General features: G+C 39.6%; 1 protein-coding gene and 1 non-coding gene across 5 annotated transcripts in view; both read right to left on the bottom strand.

The window, feature by feature from the left end:
- The window catches only part of GLIS3 (GLIS family zinc finger 3), a 504,978-nt gene that overhangs the window by 64,232 nt on the left and 420,328 nt on the right, over positions 1 to 20,418 (bottom strand). For all 4 annotated transcript variants that reach the window (XM_024996132.2, XM_002689612.6, XM_024996131.2 and 1 more), the window contains one exon: positions 14,565 to 14,706. In XM_024996132.2, coding sequence (XP_024851900.1) covers positions 14,565 to 14,706 — 142 coding nt within the window. The remainder of the gene's footprint in view (positions 1 to 14,564; positions 14,707 to 20,418) is intronic.
- On the bottom strand, positions 12,873 to 12,946 carry MIR2470 (microRNA mir-2470). The gene has a single exon (NR_031003.1). It is a non-coding gene; the product is annotated as a microRNA mir-2470 (primary transcript).

The following is a 20,418-nucleotide window of genomic DNA, read 5'->3' as shown; positions in this document are numbered from 1 at the left end:
AATGATACATGAAGAAGAGATTTCCCGGGCAGATCTGTTGCCACTGGGAAGTTAAAGTCTGCTTTTGGAGTCATTTGTGATTACTTGAAAAGCCATGGTGCTGCACTTCATAGAGGGCCTACTTTCAGAGGAAAGGGGGAACCTATCCACAAACTGTGAATTCTCTTATAATCAGTGTCAAAGGAATGCTGGGACACTGAGCAATGACATTTAATGCTTGATGACTGGTACATGGGAAGAGCTATGGACTTACCTCTCATCTCCAGGGCATTATTTCCAGGGTCTGGGTACAGGGGATAAGCTGCTTTCACAGAGATATTAAAAAGAATTAGAGGCCCCATTCAAATGGTAAGCTCAGTCTTGTCTCTCTCTTTCCTCTCCAAGGTTCCCTGCAGGAGAAATTTGAACCTGGGAAGGATTTGGGAAACAGCTGAACTGCAGTGAAAATTTTAGCTCCTTCAGGCTCACCAGAAATTGGGCACTTGGGAGAGAGAGTGTCAGGGTGGTTATGAAAGGAATAAAGAGTATGCACTGTGGGTCAGGTGGGCCTGGGTTTCAATCTGAGTTTTACCAATTACTAGCAAGGTGTCTCAGAGAAGGCAATGGCACCCCACTCCAGTACTTTTGCCTAGAAAATCCCATGGACGGAGGAGCCTGGTAGGCTGCAGTCCATGGGGTCGCTAGAGTCGGACACAATTGAGCGACTTCACTTTCACTTTTCACTTTCATGCATTGGAGAAGGAAATGGCAACCCACTCCAGTGTTCTTGCCTGGAGAATCCCAGGGATGGGGAAGCCTGGTGGGCTCCTGTCTACAGGGTCGAACAGAGTCGGACATGACTGATGCGACTTAGCAGCAGCAGCAGCAAGGTGTCTTGGGCAAGTCACTTAACCTAAGCTCTGTTTCTTCATCTTGAGTAAGGATAATACCTCGCAGGATGGTGAGGAGAATTATATAATATATAGAAAACACTTAGCACAGTGTGTAGACCATGGTTAAGTGCTCAACAAGTCATTGATTCTATTCCTTGGCTATTTATATTGTTGTAATTAATCTTATAATTAATAGGATGGGGAAGACAAAGGCATGCTGCTGCTGCTGCTAAGTCGCTTCAGTCGTGTCTGACTCTGTGCAACCCCATAGACGGCAGCCCACCAGGCTCCCCCGTCCCTGGGATTCTCCAGGCAAGAACACTGGAGTGGGTTGCCATTTCCTTCTCCAATGCATGAAAGTGAAAAGTCAAAGTGAAGTCGTTTAGTCGTGTCCAACTCTCAGCGACCCCATGGACTGGAGCCTCCCAGGCTCCTCCGTCCGTGGGATTTTCCAGGCAAGAGTACTGGAGTGGGGTGCCATTGCCTTCTCCAAGACAAAGGTATATGTTGCTCTAAAATGGTAAATCTCCAATGAAGAATGGCCTCTTACCTAAAGATGCATACAAATACAAACTGTGAACCAGAGTCATTTTAAAGTGCAGGAGAGTATATACATCATACTCTCTAATAATAAGTATTTTTGTTCCATTTTTCTTTTTTTTTTAAATTTTTAAATTTTATTTTATTTTTAAACTTTACACAATTGTATTAGTTTTGCCAAATCCATTTTTCTAATGCAAGTTACTACAAAGGTTCAGGGCCTGTGAAAGAATCCTCATAGGGTTAAAACGCTGCACTTTATTTTTCATGAGTAACACACACCTTTGAGTTACAACCCATAATGTGTTTCAGTTTAAAAGATAACAAGTTATTTTCATGCATGACTGCACTTCCTTAAGGAGTGAAAATGGGCTGTTACTAAAATGTCAACACAATTGTCCCCCTTGAAGCTTAGTTTATCTTGAAGTATTTTTACATTTTCAGCACTTCTTTGTGTTTGTTTTCCAAGAGCATTAAGATCCAGCCATGGTTAATTTTCAGAATTAAAAAAAAACAAAAAAAAAAAAACCAAAAAACTTACCCTCAGTCATTCTGAATAAAATGAGGAAAACAGGCGGGGGTGGGTGACTGGAGTTTTGGTCCTCAATAATGAAAATCTGGGGCCCAATATCTTCTGTAGTTCTTTGCATTTCTCCATGAAAAAAATTAGTTGCACTGTTGTTCAGTGGAAAATGCTTTCATGACCTAAATCCACAGGCCACAGTTTTCTAGCAAGGCACAGGCCCTGGCAGGGTCACTTGGAAGGCTGCATTTGCTGACTGAGGTTAACTAGAAAATGGGAGAGGGGCGGCAGCTAATCCCTGCCTGCTTGCCTATGAGTAGAAGGGGCTAGTTCTTCTTTTTCTTTCCTCCTAATGTCTGGGCACAGCACCACCCACCACTGCCCCCCCTCCACCCCGCTTCTTCTCTCTCTCCATCAGGAAGGGCATCATTCCATATTCCATCTGTATTAGGAAAAAGAAGCTTCTTAAGGGTTTGCCCAGTCAGCTCTCTAATCTTTCCCTTCTCCTTGAGGCATAAATAATTTTAATATTGCCAATCTCTAAAAATCTATTCTTTCTGCCTGTCTTTTTTCCCCTCCCGCTTTGCAGTGTAGAGTATCATCATCCAGCAGCCCTGATAAGCGGATAATGAAACAATCCCTTTTCAACCAGATCGGGTGGCTGTCAGACTAAAATGACACCACCCGTACATCCTTGACATGCTACCCCAAGCTAATTGATGGCAAACAGTGGTAACTGTCACTGGTGCACTAAGACAAAGAAAGCACACTCATGTCACCTGATGGGAAAGCTACCTGGCAACCGATAAACAAATGTGTTAGGGAGCTGTTCTATTAAGGTAAGAGAGGGTACATCTCTGAAGAACATGCCTATTAACTTTGAGCTGAAGAGCACTGCTGTTCACTGGGGAACAGAAATAAATAAGGTAAAATGAGAATTTATTGATGTCTGGACAGTTACATGAATATTCAGGTTCTCTTACAAATAGATGTTCCCACATGAGCTCCAAACATCTATGAAGGCTGCCCAATTACATTTCCACATCATGCAGCTGGATTTATAGCCAGGAAAGACGTTATTTGTTTGGAAGAGGATACATGCTTACATGCCTTTCTGGAATACACAGGATACAACTAGAAGATAACAGCTGATGTCATCCATGTAAATGCCAAAGGTTACCATCAAGCCTTCTGAAATACCAGGTGTAATTAACTTCATGTTAGGGAAAGCATCTGAAACAACTGCATTTCAGAACAAAGACTGTTAGTTACAAGTCGAACAGCAGCATCTGGCAGCTCTCTCAAATGCTCTGGGACCAACATTTCATGCAGCCCTCTTCGGTCTTTCGAGACAATTTATGACATAGCTAAAACCTCAAATCTCATACCTTAGCCTTCTTTCCTTCACCTCCCAACCTACATACTTATTCACTTGCAGAGAGTTAGTTACACAGAAAGTCAGTAAAATAACTTGAACAAGCAAACAACTCAGACTAATCCGTGAAAAATCCAGTACTGCCTCTGTGTATTGTTATCCCATTCTGAACATAGTCAGCTAGCAGAAAGAAGAAAGATGGAGCAGGAATGGATGACCATTCCTGGACATTCTTACAGGAATGTTCCTCATCTCTTTTTCTTTTTGGAAATAAAGTCTGACTTGTCACAAAAGCTGAAGTTTTAGTTAAAAAAAAAAAATACTGGGTTCTCCAACTCTTCATTATTCATTCCTTAGCTATCTCCTACCTGTACATGCTGACCATAAAGGATGTTTCTCCCTTTCAGATACTGCCAAGACAACTCCACTCACTCGAGTTTCCTCTGAAAACATTTCACAGAGAATGCTTTCTGGAAACAGATTTTTAGCACAGATAGCCAATCTAATTTTTAATGCAATATTCTAGCCAACTCAAGAGCTGATTCACCAACTCTGAACTCTCCCAGGAAACCTCTCCTTTTTACAATAGCCCTTTGGGGGAACTGTGCTGTAGTGGGGGAACCAAAGCCTGTAACTGTCTCTAAGCCTGGGAAAATCTGCATAGATGAGGAATTGATTTTGTTATGACTCCAGAAAATCCCCTTCTCTCTTTTTCCACACTCTGTCCATGAAGTGGACACTGTTCCCATTTTTCCTTCAGATTTCTCTACTTTACTTGCAAGAAAAGGCTCTGATAAGTCATTTATATGTTATCCTAAATTTATGCCCACATACAATCTCTCTCAAGGAATTTAAAGGCTTTTATCTACTTGTGGAATGGAGGGTTCAATCTTCAATTATATTAATTTCAAGCATCTCTGTTGCTGCTAGAAGGTGTATTTTTGAGGAAGAAAGTATCTTTCCTTTTGGAAGGTGACTGTATGGGTTTCTAAAGTTTAGTATTTACACTTTTTGCCTTTCTTCTGGACATTAACTTATATATCAACAAGAGATCCAGATTTTAGGAAACTTAATCCCGAGTATTCAAGGGGCTGAGGCTTTTATCTTTTTAGGAAAAACAGACTTGGGTAGAATTAAACTGTGACTTCTCCATCACATGGCTCTGTCATTTCTGGACTCATGAGAACAAGAACCAAATCTTGCCCATCTTCTGGCAGTTTCTTCCTAAGGGGGAGCCACATTAGAGAGGGCTTACCAACATATTGGGCCACCTTCCCAACACAGCCCAAGCTGAATCTGCAGGTATTTGCTTGCAACATGAAGACTTAACTGGTAATAACTTCATTTGAAAACCACTGTATCTGGTATTCCACAGAATGCCCAAGGGAGGACTCGGGGTGCTAGGCAAAGGGCAGTACAAGTAGTCTGGATCCCTTCAACTGAAACAGCTCTGCTGTGACCTGTTTTAAGCACTGGGCTGTATAAAAATCTCTTCAAACTTATTATCTAGAAAACTACTAAAATATTTGCTAAATATAAAATATTGAAGGGCTCAATAAATCTACATGTACTGGAAGGCGTTTAAAACAAAATATGATGAAATACATGGAAGTCACAGGCTTCCTTGATCTCTCTAAGTGACTGATGAATGTCCCAGAAGTAAATATAAAGCAGGAGTTGGCAAATCTTTTCCATAAAGGATCATAGAGTAAACATTTTAGGCTTTGCGGGCAAGAGGCAATGTCCTCAATTCTTTGAGCAACTGTTCTCACCTAAAGGCTAAAAGTCTTTTCTATATTTTACATGTAAAATCTTAAAACCCTCCTGAGCTCTTAGACCATGCAAAAACAGAAGGCAGGCAGGCCAGAGTTGGCCCAGTGTAATAATACATTAGCCGTCGCATTTTAACTACCAAGAACCCTCATGAAAAGTCTAGGGGACTGTTTTTGAAGTATGGAAATGAAATTTGAGATAAGCTAATAGTCAAAAATAGTTTTCTAGACACCCTGCAGTGTATTTTGAGAAAAATGACACATTTGGGAGAGTCTATTTACAAAATGATATCAAAAGGGACCAAGGTTATACCTCAGCAAGGCCAACACGATGATTGTATACAATTGGCTGGTCAAAGCCATCAATCCTATTTCTTGTTTCCTCCACCTACTTCACCCTCACAGATTCAATGCTGATTAAGTTCATTTATCAACCAGGCACATTTATCAACACTCTGTATGACCAGCCTAAGTATACTTCTAAACTTCATGGCAACTGAAAAAAATGTCTAATGTATAGATCTGAAGCGGGGTCTTAGAATACGGAATTTTATGAGTCCTCAACTTGACTTGAATTCTCCTTGGAAGAAATACTTTATCTTAGGACAACAATTTCTAAACTCCAAGTAGTAGCACCCACTACTAAGAGGAATGGATAGAAGAGCTCCTAGTCCCTGTCACAGACGTAGGCTTGGTTTGTGAGTAATTCCCTAAGCTTTTAAGCAAAGGGAAAGGAAAAGAAGAAAGCACCAATTGACTATCTGTCTACCAGCTGCAGGCAGTGTACTGAATTCTTATATGTGAACTCACTTAATTCTCACAACAGTCCTATGAAATCAGTAACCTTATCACCATTTTACAAAGAGGAAATGTAGCATTTACAAAGCAAACATTCAGTGAGCAGAGAAGTAGAATGGGGGCTCAGGAGCCCCACATTCTTTCTGTCAATAGCATACTGTCTATAAACAACAAAACAAACAAATAAAAAAACATGCTATTTTTGAATACACAAATACTGGTACTCATCAAAACACAATTTTGACTTTGTGATTCTGGGGGCATTGCCACCTAAGTGAATCTGTGGGTTTCTGATTCCAGTTTGTTTTTTCTCTACGGAACTATAGTAGATTTTCCTAACTAAAAACACTATATGAACTACTGGGCAAACTATTGAAATATAAAATATAAAGGATTATATTTTGTTTTTCTTTTATTCTACTGAATGATGCTTATTAAATTTCCAATTTGTTCAGGCTTCCATATTTTCCCCATTTCTTAAATAATGTGAGTGGTGGGTAATTTTTGGCACCTGTTTTCTATCTGCTTTACAGAGATATATTTTTCTAGTATTTGGATAAAAGTAACAATAATAACTACAGATGCTGAACATTGACTGTGTATTAGGCATGTTTTAAGCATTCTGTATGCCATTTAATGTACGTCAGATCAGTAACTGATCTCAGTAAAAGGGAAATTATTTTGAGTTAGAGGAAGAAGTAACATTTCTACTTATAAATGTCCTATTTGAGCATAGATTGGCTACACAGTGATCAGGGGGCTTGTACAAATGTGACCAATAATGTAACTTAAGAAAAGAGACACTAAATACTGTCCATTCTTCCTTTTGTGTAGATAGAACTCCCAATTGCCTTAGTACTTCAGAAATATGGAACCTAGATCATTGTTTGACCAGTTGCAAAATCTTCTGGCGCAGCTGGATGCAATGAATTTTCCTGAAGTGAGTCCATTTCTCAGAAAACTTGATAAGCATCCCTGTGAATGTGTACGAGGAACAACCTTTATGTGCAATAATGAGAGTTTATTCCCTTTTCAATAGTGAATATAAGTGACCCCTGAGCATTGCAGGTATTGTATAACTTACAGTCGCCTCTGCAGTTTATCCACATTCGAGGATTCAACCAACCACAGGCTGTGTAGTATGGAAGTATTTACTATTCAAACATACCCATGTGGGAATGGAGCCACACACTTCAAACCTGTATTGTTCAAGGGTCAACTGGGTACTTTACTTTTTGTAGTCTCTCCTATAAGATGGAAATGGGCTGTTTATTAAATCCCCAGGGAAAGGTTCCAATAAAGATTATAAATCCATGACTTTTTAACAAGCTGGAATCAAGATTGCCGGGAGAAATATCAATAACCTCAGATATGCAGATGACACCACCCTTATGGCAGAAAGTGAAGAGGAACTCAAAAGCCTCTTGATGAAAGTGAAAGTGGAGAGTGAAAAAGTTGGCTTAAAGCTCAACATTCAGAAAACTAAGATCATGGCATCCGGTCCCACCACTTCATGGGAAATAGATGGGGAAACAGTGGAAACAGTGGCAGACTTTATTTTTGGGGGCTCCAAAATCACTGCAGATGGTGATCGCAGCCACGAAATTAAAAGATGCTTACTCTTTGGAAGAAAAGTTATGACCAACCTAGATAGCATATTCAAAAGCAGAGACATTACTTTGCCAACAAAGGTTCGTCTAGTCAAGGCTATGGTTTTTCCTGTGGTCATGTATGGATGTGAGAGTTGGACTGTGAAGAAGGCTGAGCACTGAAGAATTGATGCTTTTGAACTGTGGTGTTGGAGAAGACTCTTGAGAGTCCCTTGGACTGCAAGGAGATCCAACCAGTCCATTCTGAAGGAGATCAGCCCTGGGTGTTCTTTGGAAGGAATGATGCTAAAGCTGAAACTCCAGTACTTTGGCCACCTCATGCGAAGAGTTGACTCATTGGAAAAGACTCTAATGCTGGGAGGGATTGGGGGCAGGAGGAGAAGGGGATGACAGAGGATGAGATGGCTGGATGGCATCACTGACTCGATGGACGTGAGTCTGGGTGAACTCCGGGAGTTGGTGATGGACAGGGAGGCCTGGCGTGCAGCGATTCATGGGGTCGCAAAGAGTCAGACACGACTGAGCAACTGAACTGAACTGAAGTGAGGTAGGAATTCAACTCTGAAATCAGAGATGATGAGAGTCAGAGTAGAAGCCAGATAGGAGCAGCTAAGTTCACTAGGAAAGAACATGATTGGAGTCCAAGAAGCAAAACTCAGACAGCAACTAGAAACAATGTCATGAAAGTGAATCTAGAGCAGCCTTGAAACTCAGGTAGGAAAATTAAGGCCCCAGGAAGGCAGCTGTAACTTCCAATGAATCAACGGTTACTGTTAGAGAAGCATTAATGGTTCAAGATGTGGCCAGGGCACCTGAACGGGCAGATAATCCTCTGACATTATGGAGGAAGACACTTCATATAAGCCAGTCTTTGGAGTCAGTGCTGTTGGTGGCTCAGAATGGGTCAATTCCACATATCCTTTTTATACAATGCCTGCAATATACTCCCTTATTACTGTTAATAGCAAAACATGACAAGTAATATTGAGCTAATGCAGTGATGGCCTTCACTTCGGGGTTTTATGCTCTTCTTAACATTTATTTTCAGTGCTCTAACAAATGTTAAAAAAAAAAAAGAAAGAAATTTCACCGTGACTACAAACACCTTGAAAATGTCCACTTTCTTTTTTCTTTATTCTTCACGTGAAAGAGATATAACTACCTCTTCCTCGTCTCTCTTTCCTTGGAAGGTAAATTCAGTTGGAGCAGAAAGGCAAAACTGCGGACCCTGAAGTTTGGCCCAAAGCATCCTAATCACAGAAGCTACTAGCTCCTCATTCCAAAATTCTATCCTGAATTCTCCATCTTGCCATCCATCTACCTCCTAAGACTTGGTTGGGGTATACTACAAAGTAGGGCCAACCTTTCCTTCCCACACCCCATGTGAATGCCAACAAAATAAAATAACATGCGAGATAGGAGAAATAATAGTATAAAGACAATCCTAGGCTTTACCCAGTGAGAACACAACTGTTGATACAATCATCCAGCTTCACTACCTTCTCCACCTCCCTAAAGGGTATGGAATTGTTTTTGTCCACTCACAAAAATATTTTTACAGCAAAAACCTGTGCATATTATAAAACCAAATAATTCAGCTTAATCTTGCATGGAAAAGCAACATGAAGACAAGGGAATAAGCAGATATGGAAAACTAAAGCACCAAATTAGGTGGCCTGCAAACATACAGTCATTAATTTTAGCTGCATACATACAAATGTGCCCTGTGCTGGCTGGGAATCAGAATTTAATTTTCTTCAGTTGGGTGGTTATAAGATCTCATTCTTAACCAAAATATGAGCAGTACAATTATAGTTCTGGTGTGGGAGGACACACAATATCTACCTATAGGGTCTCTGTAATAAGCAACAGAAATAGATACTACAGGGTAATTTCCCCCCACTATTTGACTCAGTTTTATTATCTTTGTAATTATTTAACTGTAAGTACCAGAGTAGCATTATCCCACTTATCATTATAAATACACAGCATGTCAGCAATATCATAAAATCACCTTTTGTGGACAGGTTTCTATCACAGTTTTCACACGATAAATTCGCTTCATTTTTTTAGTACTTTTTAAATTTCAGCTTCACTGAGGTATAATTGATATGTAAAATTGTAAGCTATTTAAAGTGTACATCATGGTAATTAGCTACATGTATACATTGTGAAAAGATTCCTCTCATCCAGTTAATTAGGGGCAATTCTTATTGTAACTCCCACCAGTCAAAATTCAGATCATGCTTTGCTAGAAGTCAAATTCCCACACTTTATGATACAGAACAATGGCTTTCAAAGTATGGTCCCTGGGCAAGTAGCACCTAGTGTCGCCTGAGAACTTGCTAGGAAAAAGAAAAAATCTAGTTCTTGTGACTCACTTAGACCTACTAAATCAGAAATTCTGGGGGTGGAACTCAGCAGTCTATTTTCATAGGTCTTTCAGGTGATGTGACATGTACTAAAGGACAAGCTCAGGAGCAGGGGACCAAAGCTGGAAATTGAAGCTATCAGGGCCTACAACACAGAAGGATGAGGCCTGAGCCTACCCTCAACGGAGTCAATGCAATCTGTGGACGAACCACAGACCCAAGAGGTGTTACAAAAACAATGCAAGATTTTGACAGCAGTTCAGAGTAACATCACAGAGACTTGCCAGTGACTTTACTGCTGAATGTTTCCCTTTAAATCCTTTCTAACCCCAGCATCTACCTCCTTCTTGGTACTGGGCCATTAGTGTTGCTCCAACACCAATTCCCAATAGTTCTGTCCTTTCTTCAACTCTTGTCACTTCTAAGCAAAGGAGTGCTTTTGAGATAATGCAAGTAATAACTATTGCATTTTTTATAAAGCAATATGCTTCTTAAGGACTTGTATATAGATCATGTTATTTGATCTTCACAATTCTCCTATAAAGTTTAACCTATTGGGAACAATTCTAATACAGTCCTTGACCTAACAACCACTTTTTGAGACTAGACGATATGAGGCACATTTATATAAAACTATTTCTAGCCCCTACAACTCTGCAAGCTGTCCCAAGATAGCAAATATCCTCAACTCAAGAATGTAGAAAATGCATTAAGACATATGCCATAACATTACATTAAAATGAAACCTTAACTATTTCATGAAGTATGCTAAATACTCTATGGATTTAATATGGTACTAGTTATTACAAAAAGTGATGGTATTGCAAGAGAGAAGCCTTCATTTTTTCAGTACTCCAAGAAGGGAAGGGACTGTATCCTCAGCATCTTTGGGGATTGGTTCCAGGACCCTCACAAATACCAAAATCCCTGGATGCTGAAGTCCTTCAGTATCCTCAAATTCTGCATCTGCAAATATGGAGGATCAACTGCTATGACTTCAGAAATTTCTGCACTAAGAAACTCTTGTATTTTCCTCCTGTAGTCCCCTATGATATCTGAACATTTGCTTTTTCTCCTGAAAAATCTATAAAGTTACATTCAAAATTGGGATAATTCAATAGGACTTATAGGCTCTAAAACATAAATATTTAATAATCCAATAGAAGTAGTATCAATAAAATCCCCTCATTCTTGTAGATTTCCTGGTTCAGTTGTATTAGCTCTTCACCTAATGGGTGGACTGTGGGACTCAAATATCACAAGCACACTGGCCTCTATGATGTTTTCAGGTTAATGGCATTTGCAAAGACCATGTTTTATTGAGTCTATAGTACAATTTTAGTTTGGAGGGAGCTGTAATTTTTACAATCACTCATAGGACAGATCTTCTTCCACAGAGCATGTTTTATTCGTGAATGGACTCTCGCCAAGACCAGGCAGTGGTCCAGGCTGTCCATGATATTGAGGACTCACTAACTGTAGGCTTATCTACTTTATTAGTTCACTGAGGGAGCTGATGAGAAGATCTACACAGGCTTTTAGCCTTGAATGTGGCATTCACACCTTGATCTACTGGCTATAAAATACTTCTCCCTCAGATTACCACATAAACCACCTAAATTTACAGGCTGGCCTGGGGCTTTATCTATTTGGGTTACAGAACTTCTGAACAAAAGCACAGAAATATAAGGAGCCATCCTTGAGAATTACTCATCACTGCCCTGGCCTCCCTGTTAGATCACAAAATTAATCTCACGTTAACCCAGGAGCAGGCCTGGGGAGCCCTGGGATTTTCAGAATAGAAGACAAGTAAACAATTCAATTTAAAATCTTTCTCAGTGTGGCCTCAAGTGATTTTTTGGCTGCTTTAACCTGGGGCAATATTGTCTTCCAAAGAAATAAAAGTCTTACTGTGCAATCCTTTCCAATCAAACTTAGTCTTATCAACTGAAAAGTTTGTTTCAATAAGGGAAGCCAATATGTTAGGAAACTTGCAAGACTTGTATGTATCATAACTGCCATCTTCCCTGTTCACCTTAATGCTCTGCAAACTACTCCTGTCTTGGAATCTTATAAATCATTCTCTACTAGCCACTAAAAATTTCCATTTCAAAACCATGATTTCTTCAAACCACAAGTCCCCAGACATTGTGGCTTCTAAAAAATCATGATGTTCATGCTAAACTATTTTGATCCCTTGCCCATATACACTCAACAGGTTTCCATCAAAATATTTTATGATAAATCAATTTATTAGCACTTATAGGTATACGTTCTTGATAATCTTTAAAAAATGTTTTCTTGATTTTGTGTAATAGAATGTTAAGGGAATAACTCCAAATCCCTTTGCCATTTAACCAAGTCTTAATCTTCATCAAAATATCTTAACATTTCAGATTTTACATTGAACTAATTGATGAACAGTTTCCTTTTCCTTTGGTATTTTTTTGCTATTTGTCTTCTTTCCATAGATCTTTAGCATAGGTTTGAAACTGGTGTGAACATACACTCCTGGCAAGTAAATTTCTAGAACTATAAAAGGAAGGCTTCAGATTTTTGTGATTTAGTTTTTCCACTTGCCTTGTTCTGCTCTGGGTTTGTTGCCTTCTCAGCAAAACACAGAATATAATCAGTTTTTTTTTTTTTTTTTTAAGTCAAGAACAAAGAAAGTAAAATAGAATCTGAGGGAAGCAGGAATAAAGAAAGAAGCAGGGCAGATAAACTTTCATAGCTATAAGCTAACTGGAGAAGTAAAATTCTAGGAACAAAGTTAAGCAAGATGGCCCTCTGCCTGTCCCCAATATTCCCAGAGTCATAGAAAATCTGAGTCATTGTGAAGATGCTCTGTTGACGCTGTGGTAACCTAGGCTCCTTGTCCACTCTGGCAGCTCGCCTGCCACAGTTAGAGGCTCAAAACTAAGAGCTCTTTTTGAAGATCAAATGCAGAAAAGCATCACAAACAAAAAGAGGAATTCTGTTTGGAATGACAGAGCCATTTTAAAAAGCTTTAACAATACTACCAGACATCCAAAACCACACAAGACAAATGTGACTCCTGAGTTTTGAAAGTGAGTCATATACTGCATGCCACATACAGCAAAGGTACTAATGTTTTTCATAGACAAAGATAGCATGGCTTCCCAAACCCATTTCCAGGAGGTTTAAACTCAACAAGGCTAGCCCCTCACCATAAACTATTTATATTGGATGTTGGGCCATTTTTCAATTGATTTCTGTTTAATTTTGTCTCTTTAATTGTTGGGTTCCAGGTATTTAATAAGATTATGGATTTATGGACTGAATAAGTAGGGATATAGCCTAAAGGCTGTTTCAAACTGATTGTAATTTAATGTGTGAGAATAAATGTTCATATATCAAATGTTTGGCAAATCAAACAGACATATGTGCAAACAAAAGCTAGTCATGCTTTTTCATGTATATATCTAATACAAAATATTTGAGTGTTGATAACATTGTACACTGGCATATTTCATGTGTGTACCTGCACTCAAAACCTTTGTCAGACTTGGTCAGCCTTTCAAATAACCTTTCATCTAATTTCTTATGGTCTCAAAAGCTAAGGCTTTGTTTTCTCCAAGAGTAAGTACCCAAAGCAACTGATAAAGGGCCACCAACATTGGGACAACGTTGCATATATGGGATGTCTTGATGACTGGCCCTCTTAAAACATTTGCTTAATACTCTTTCCTGTGCCTTTGGATCAGTTGAGAACTGTCAAATTTAAAAAGTTATACAAGCATGGCTTTCTCCTGTTCCACTGTTATGCATCAGTAAATCCTTCATTCTTTATGGCTTATTAGTATGTTTAAAAAGAAAAAGCAATCTGCTGCCAAAACCTGGCGCTGGAACCAGATGGGGTGGGAGTAGAATTTATAATTCACAGAAAACAGAAAATTCCCATTGTCTGGAGTGTGGAGTTGTGGGATTTTTGCTTTCATATTCATAGCATATGAAGCACAGTAAGAGCTTTCCATATATGAAGACTATAACCAACCACGTTTGTACCAGTACATCACTATTATACAGAGTGGAAAATGCACAAAAGCCCAGGCTAACAAAGTAAATGAAAAAAAAAATATCCTTATTGAATAATAATCCTTTCTCATTTTTCACTGCATACATAACATTTTTCTAAATATAGAGTCATCTATTATTCAAACCTAGGCAGAAGGAAGCTATTCTGGGAGTGCCATCCTATCCCTCCTCCCCCAATGGTTGACAAACACTAATGGACATTCTTACAAATTGATTTACTGATGTGATTTTTTTTTCTGAGAGATATGGGACTGGCTTCCTTTTGCAATGCAAAGACAACAATGACTGCTCCATTAAGAAATCCACAGGCAGCCTGTTACCTGCTTAAGGGGGAAAGACTTCCTTTGAGTCTCAATAAAGTTAATAAATTTAAGATACCTGGGAGGGTTGGGTACATTGAACTTTTGGCAGAAAGCTAGGACTAGAAGAGCTAATGTATTATTTTACTTTGTTTCTTTATGAGAAGAAACAGTCTGCTGACAAATCAGATGGGAAGGACAGGGGGGGGATAAATTGCAGTTTACTGATAAATACAGACGATCTTAGAAGCATTTTCATATATGCATTCCCTTTAACCAGAGTCAAGGGCCTAGACAAGGACAGTTGATGTGGTTGGGTCTGCCTTTGCTGAAGTTGCTGATATTACCTGGATAGAGGTCAGGCCCGGGCTCTGGGGAGCATCCCACCGCCCTATCGACAGCGTCTCTTGGGGAGGTGGAGGGCTGCAGGGGCTGCACCGTGAGGCAGTCTGTGAGCAGGTCGGAATGGAGCTCTGCACTGGACCGCAGCTAAGAGAAGGAGAAAACAGAAGACAGATGGAAAAGGAAGGCTATTCCTCAGAATACTTTTTTCTGGAAAGGATATCATGCCCTAAGGTTCATGCACAAATATTTATCAAGTAACAACTACAGGTTAGGCACTGGACTTAGAGAGTCAATACAAGGGTCAGCTTTCCAATTCTAATAACACCTGGCAGGTGTTTCAGGAAAAATGTGGCTAGAGGCAGATTGTACTTCAGGCCTTGATATTTCCACTTCTGGGAACCAACTTCCTATTATGTTTTCTTTGATTTGCTCTGTATCTAATCAGAACTTGTAGTGATATCAAAAACAAACTCAAGTATATTTAGTCCATATTGTAAAGTGTTTTTAAAATACAGAGATAAAATAAGATGAAAATATCTTAGAGATAATTAAGAATGCCCACTGAGATTTGACACCTATAGATTTTTTGGAACATGATAACAAGAAAAACCAACGTCATTACAAGCAATAAACTATCCCAACAGTAAGGTACATAAAAAAATTAGACTTCATTTTATCACAATAACACAATAAATTCTTTATATATTAAAGAGTCATAAAATATCAGAATAAAGTATAGATACAAAGTTATGTGATTTATTTATGAAAAAGAATTTTGTAAGTGTAATCTGAATGGAAAAAAATCACAATGGAAGATTTAGTTATATAAAAATACCAACCTCTGTTTGTCTAAAAACATAGTATCTTTAAAAATCTAGACATATATTTGTCACAGATATTACAAATAGTTATCATCTTCTGTCCTCTTTAAACATATATATTCTCTGTTTAAAGGGAATATATAAGTTGATTTTGCCTTCATCAAGATAAAACTAACCCTTTAGATATAGGACTTGAGTATACTTACTCATTCAACAATTATTTAATGAGCATTAGACACTCTCTCGGAGAAGGCAATGGCACCCCACTCCAGTACTCTTGCCTGGAAAATCCAACGGATGGAGGAGCCTGGTAGGCTGCAGTCCATGGGGTCGCTAAGAGTCAGACACAACTGAGCGACTTCACTTTGACTTTTCACTTTCATGCATTGGAGAAGGAAATGGCAACCCACTCCAGTGTTCTTGCCTGGAGAATCCCAGGGACGGGGGAGCCTGGTGGGCTGCCGTCTACAGGGTTGCACAGAGTCAGACACGACTGAAGCGACTTAGCAGCAGCAGCAGCAGACACTCTCTAGGCTCTAGAGATACTGTCTTATGGAACTTACACTCTAGAGGGGAAGCAGATGATGAACAAATAAAATATATAACACAGCAGATAGTGAGAAATGCTATAGAGAAGAGTGATAGAAGAAATACAATGAGTTAGAGACAAGTGATGGCAACCTGAGATAGGGGGGTCAGAGAAAGTCTATTGGAGATGGCACTGGCAAAAAGCCTTGAGAGAAGTGAGGGAGTGAGCCCTGCAGACATATGGAGGAAGAACTTGCTTGCCCTGTGGTGTGTCTGGATTATGTGACGAACAGTAAGGCAGGAGTGGAGGGAGTCTTGGGCCCGGAGTAGAGAAACAGGAAAAAGCCGAGGTATAAGTGGGGGAAAGAGGGAACAGGCTTAGTGTCCCTCTCTTTCTTCCTCTCAGATGAGTAGATTAGAAAAGGGCCTCCCACATCATTTAAAGCTTCGAAACACGCCCAGTCTAGAAATTATCAAATGAGTGAAGGAGGAAGTAGACAGCAGGATCTCCTGCGAAGGGACCAATTCACTGTGCAGTACTTCACATGAACAAAAATTTAAAAAAAAGAGAAACAAAAATGAAAATAAACCTAAAAAATATTCAGCACAATTGCAAAGAAATAAATGCAATGCTATAACTTTTAAAAAATTTATCAAATTATCAAAACTTTACAAAAGAGGTAGTTGTAGTGAAGGTAGAGTGAGAGAAGCATCCTAAAACACTGTTGGTTGGAGTGTACATTGTTACAAACTTTCCACATGATTTGGAGGATTACTTTCTTAAGACTCATAATTGAAATTATTTGTTCTTAGAATTTCTTAAGGAAATAGCCAGAAAAGTGAACAAAGATTTATATTCTTTATATTCACCATTCTAGTGAGACACAGCACTGCTGCTGCTGCTGCTGCTGCTGCTAAGTCGCTTCAGTCGTGTCCGACTCTGTGCGACCCCACAGACGGCAGCCCACCAGGCTCCCCCGTCCCTGGGATTCTCCAGGCAAGAACACTGGAGTGGGTTGCCATTTCCTTCTCCAATGCATGAAAGTGAAAAGTCAAAGTGAAGTCGCTCAGTCGTGTCCGACCCTCAGCGACCCCATGGACTGCCGCCTCCCAGGCTCCTCCGTCCCTGGGATTTTCCAGGCAAGAGTACTGGAGTGGGGTGCCATTGCCTTCTCTGAGACACAGCACTATTTATAGCAATATTAAAAATTAGGAAAAATTACTTAAATGTCTAAGAAAGTGAAAGTGTCAGTCACTCAGTCATGTCCAACTCTTTGCAAGTCCATGGACTGTAGCCTGACAAGCTCCTCTGTCCATGGAATTCTTTGGGCAAGAATACTGGGGTGGGTAGCCATTCCCTTCTCCAGGGGATCTTCCCAACTCAGGGATCGAATCTTCTAAGCCACCAGGGAAGCCCTAATTCTTTACCTTCAAAGCCACCAGGGAAGCCCTAATTACAGCTGATAAATGACGCTACATCAATTTGATGGAATATTATGCAACCATTAGGATGATATTCATGAATACAAAGGCAAATCAAACTTATGTATACAAAGTGATAACAATTATGTTAAAACACAGCTAAAATACTGTAAGGAAATATAATTCAATATTAAAAATCGTTTTTGTCCTCAAGGCAGTATCATGAATTTATTTCCTCTGTTTTCTTTTTATTCTTTCCTCAGTTTTCCAAACATTCCAGTGATGTGCTGGAGCTGGCTTGCACCAATCTAAGAATGCCGATTGTGTCTACTTTTCCCAAACTTGCAATGACGTCATATTGATAGCATTTACACTATGAAACTGACAAATACTACAAACGGGCTTTCCCATGTGGAGAGCTGGTTGTTGCCAGCACAATGACTCTGATCAGAAAGAAAAACATACACACAGATACAAAACATCAGTAAGTTACTATTTAGAGAACAGTATTTCTTGGAACTGAAAAAGCTTTATGAAGAGACAAACACATGTCCAGCTCTTAGTCCAAGAATATGAAAATGGCACAGCGACCCTAAGTTTAGGGAAGCAGCATTTAACACATGTAGTGAACAAGACAATTATAATCTCCTTAGCTTTGCCACATTGGAATGTCTGCCCAAGATTATCTGAGTTAATGCCTAACTCTCTCAGGGCCTTTGGAAGGTATGTTTGATATTTTGGTACTAACCTAACACATGCCACGTAAGAAAAACTGGAAAAAAATCAAACCTTAGAATGAGTTCTGGTGATCACTTCTAATTTATCTTTCATTGTTAAAATGTGATCTGGGGCCCACATGTTCTACTAAGAGTAGACATGAACATCTCTCTGCTTTCTATTACCAACTACTCTAGGGTTTTACAGACATGAGTATTGATGAGGTCTTTCCAAGGAATTTCACGGCCACGGTTACTTCTGGAGTTAAAGGCAGGCAATTCTTCACTAGCTACAACAAGTATTCATGTTTTCCAAGAGTGTGATTCCATACAACTTTGTGGTGAGAGTTAATTTGGTTTTCTCTGGGATTAGACATGGTTCTACAAAGTGCTTCTTAAATTGAACAAGCCTCAAGGACTTTTTCTTTTTTTTTTGCTTAAGGTCCTTGAAGACCTTATGCAAAATTTCCAAAGCAGGGCCATATGCTTAGAAATGCAGTAATGGTATTTAAGTTTAGTATCCTTCTCTCTCTCCCAGATTATTAGACAAAGAAAAGGACTTCCAGATCATTTAAGGTTCTTAAACATTCTCCACCCAGGAATTATCAAATGGGTAAGGTAGGAGGCACACAGAGCTATCTTTCCGTATATCTATATGGCACACAGAGGCTATCTTTCCATATATCTATATTATGGTTTTATATTTGGAGTGAGAAATCCAATTATTTATATAAAGCAGTATCTTATTAGCTCTCAAGAATATAAAAAAGATAGAGGAAACTTTTTCAATGGGGGATGGTCTCTAACTGTGAATCTCAAACCTGGACATGAAACTTTTTCAATGGGGGATGGCCTCTAACTGTGAATCTCAAACCTGGACATGCATCAGAATCACCTTTACGCTCCACTGCAGAACTGATGACTCAGTGGGTTTGCAGTTCATTTCTGTGAAGTTCCCAGGTCATGATGATGTTGTTGTCTGGGAACCACACTTTTGGAACCACCAGGAATCCTGATAAGAAGATGCTCTAAGAAAATGCCGATTAGAAGAGATGAGACTTTTCTGGTCATGAGAAGAGAAAATGAATTGCAGAAATAAGGGATTATAAAAACCAAGCTGACTTTATGACATGAACCTCATTTTATTTTCTTGGGCTCCAAAATCACTGTGAATGGTGACTGCAGCCATGAAATTAAAAGATGCTTGCTCCTTGGAAGAAAAACCATGACAGACCTGGACAGCATATTAAAAAGCAGAGACATCACTTTGCCAACCAAGGTCCATATACTTAAAGCTATGGTTTTTCCAGTAGACATGTATGTATGTGAGAGTTGGACCTGAAGAATTGATGCTTTTGAATTGTGGTGCTAGAGAAGACTCTTGAGAGTCCCTTGGACTGCAATGAGATCAAACCAGTCAATCCTAAAGGAAATCAACACTGAATATTCATTGGAAAGACTGACTGATGCTGAAGCTGAAGCTCCAATACTTCGGCCACATGATGGAAAGAGCAAACTCGTTGGAAAAAAAAAAACAAACCCTGATGCTGGGAAAGATTGAGGACAGGAGGAGAAGTGGGCGACAGAGGATGAGTTGGTTGGATGGTATCACCAACTTGATGGATATGAGTTTGAGCAAGCTCCGGGAGATAGTGAAGGACAGGGAAGCCTGGCATGCTGCTGTCTATAGGGTCACAAAGACTCAGACGTGACTTAGCAACTGAAAAACAACATGAGCCTCATGTAACCATTTCTCATTATGTTTCCCTTCAGATCTCCTAATAATAAATGGTTACATGAAGTTCATATCATGAGAACAATTTGGATTTTTATACTGTTGCGGGGATAAAAAGGGTTAAAAATGTGCACCCCAGTTTAATACTTGCCCTTACAGGACAGCAAGGACATGCCCTTTACGGAGCCTTTACTGTTCTTTACATACAAGAAACAAATATCCCCTCCTTTCATTTGGGACACCAGTCCTGAAAGGCAAAGACAAGAAGGCAAGAAGAGTTTCTGTGATGTGATTCCACCACATACCAAAGATAGGTATTTCTACAAGGCCTCAACAAAACCCTTTGCTCCTCTCAAGAGCACTGTTTCGCTGTCTTGGAAACGTCCCATTTATTATGCTGTTCATTCCTTTTGCCTGGAATGGCTTTCCCTCCTCCCAGTAGAATTTCTCTAAGACCCAATTTACGGCTCCCTCCTGAATGAATCCCCCTCTGACCAGGTCAGCCCACACAGGGCCTCCCATGGTATATGGAGAGCTGCAGAGTCTCGTCTCAACAACCTGCAACCGGATATATGTTTAAGGCTTTGTTTCTTGTTATGAGTTTAGTCTGCACTATTATGAAGTCCACAAGGAC

This window comes from Bos taurus, chromosome 8 (assembly GCF_002263795.3).
Source record: "Bos taurus isolate L1 Dominette 01449 registration number 42190680 breed Hereford chromosome 8, ARS-UCD2.0, whole genome shotgun sequence".
NCBI lineage: Eukaryota > Metazoa > Chordata > Mammalia > Artiodactyla > Bovidae > Bos > Bos taurus.
The sequence above is the reverse complement of the archived record's forward strand: the minus strand, read 5'-3'. Positions and strand labels throughout refer to the sequence as shown.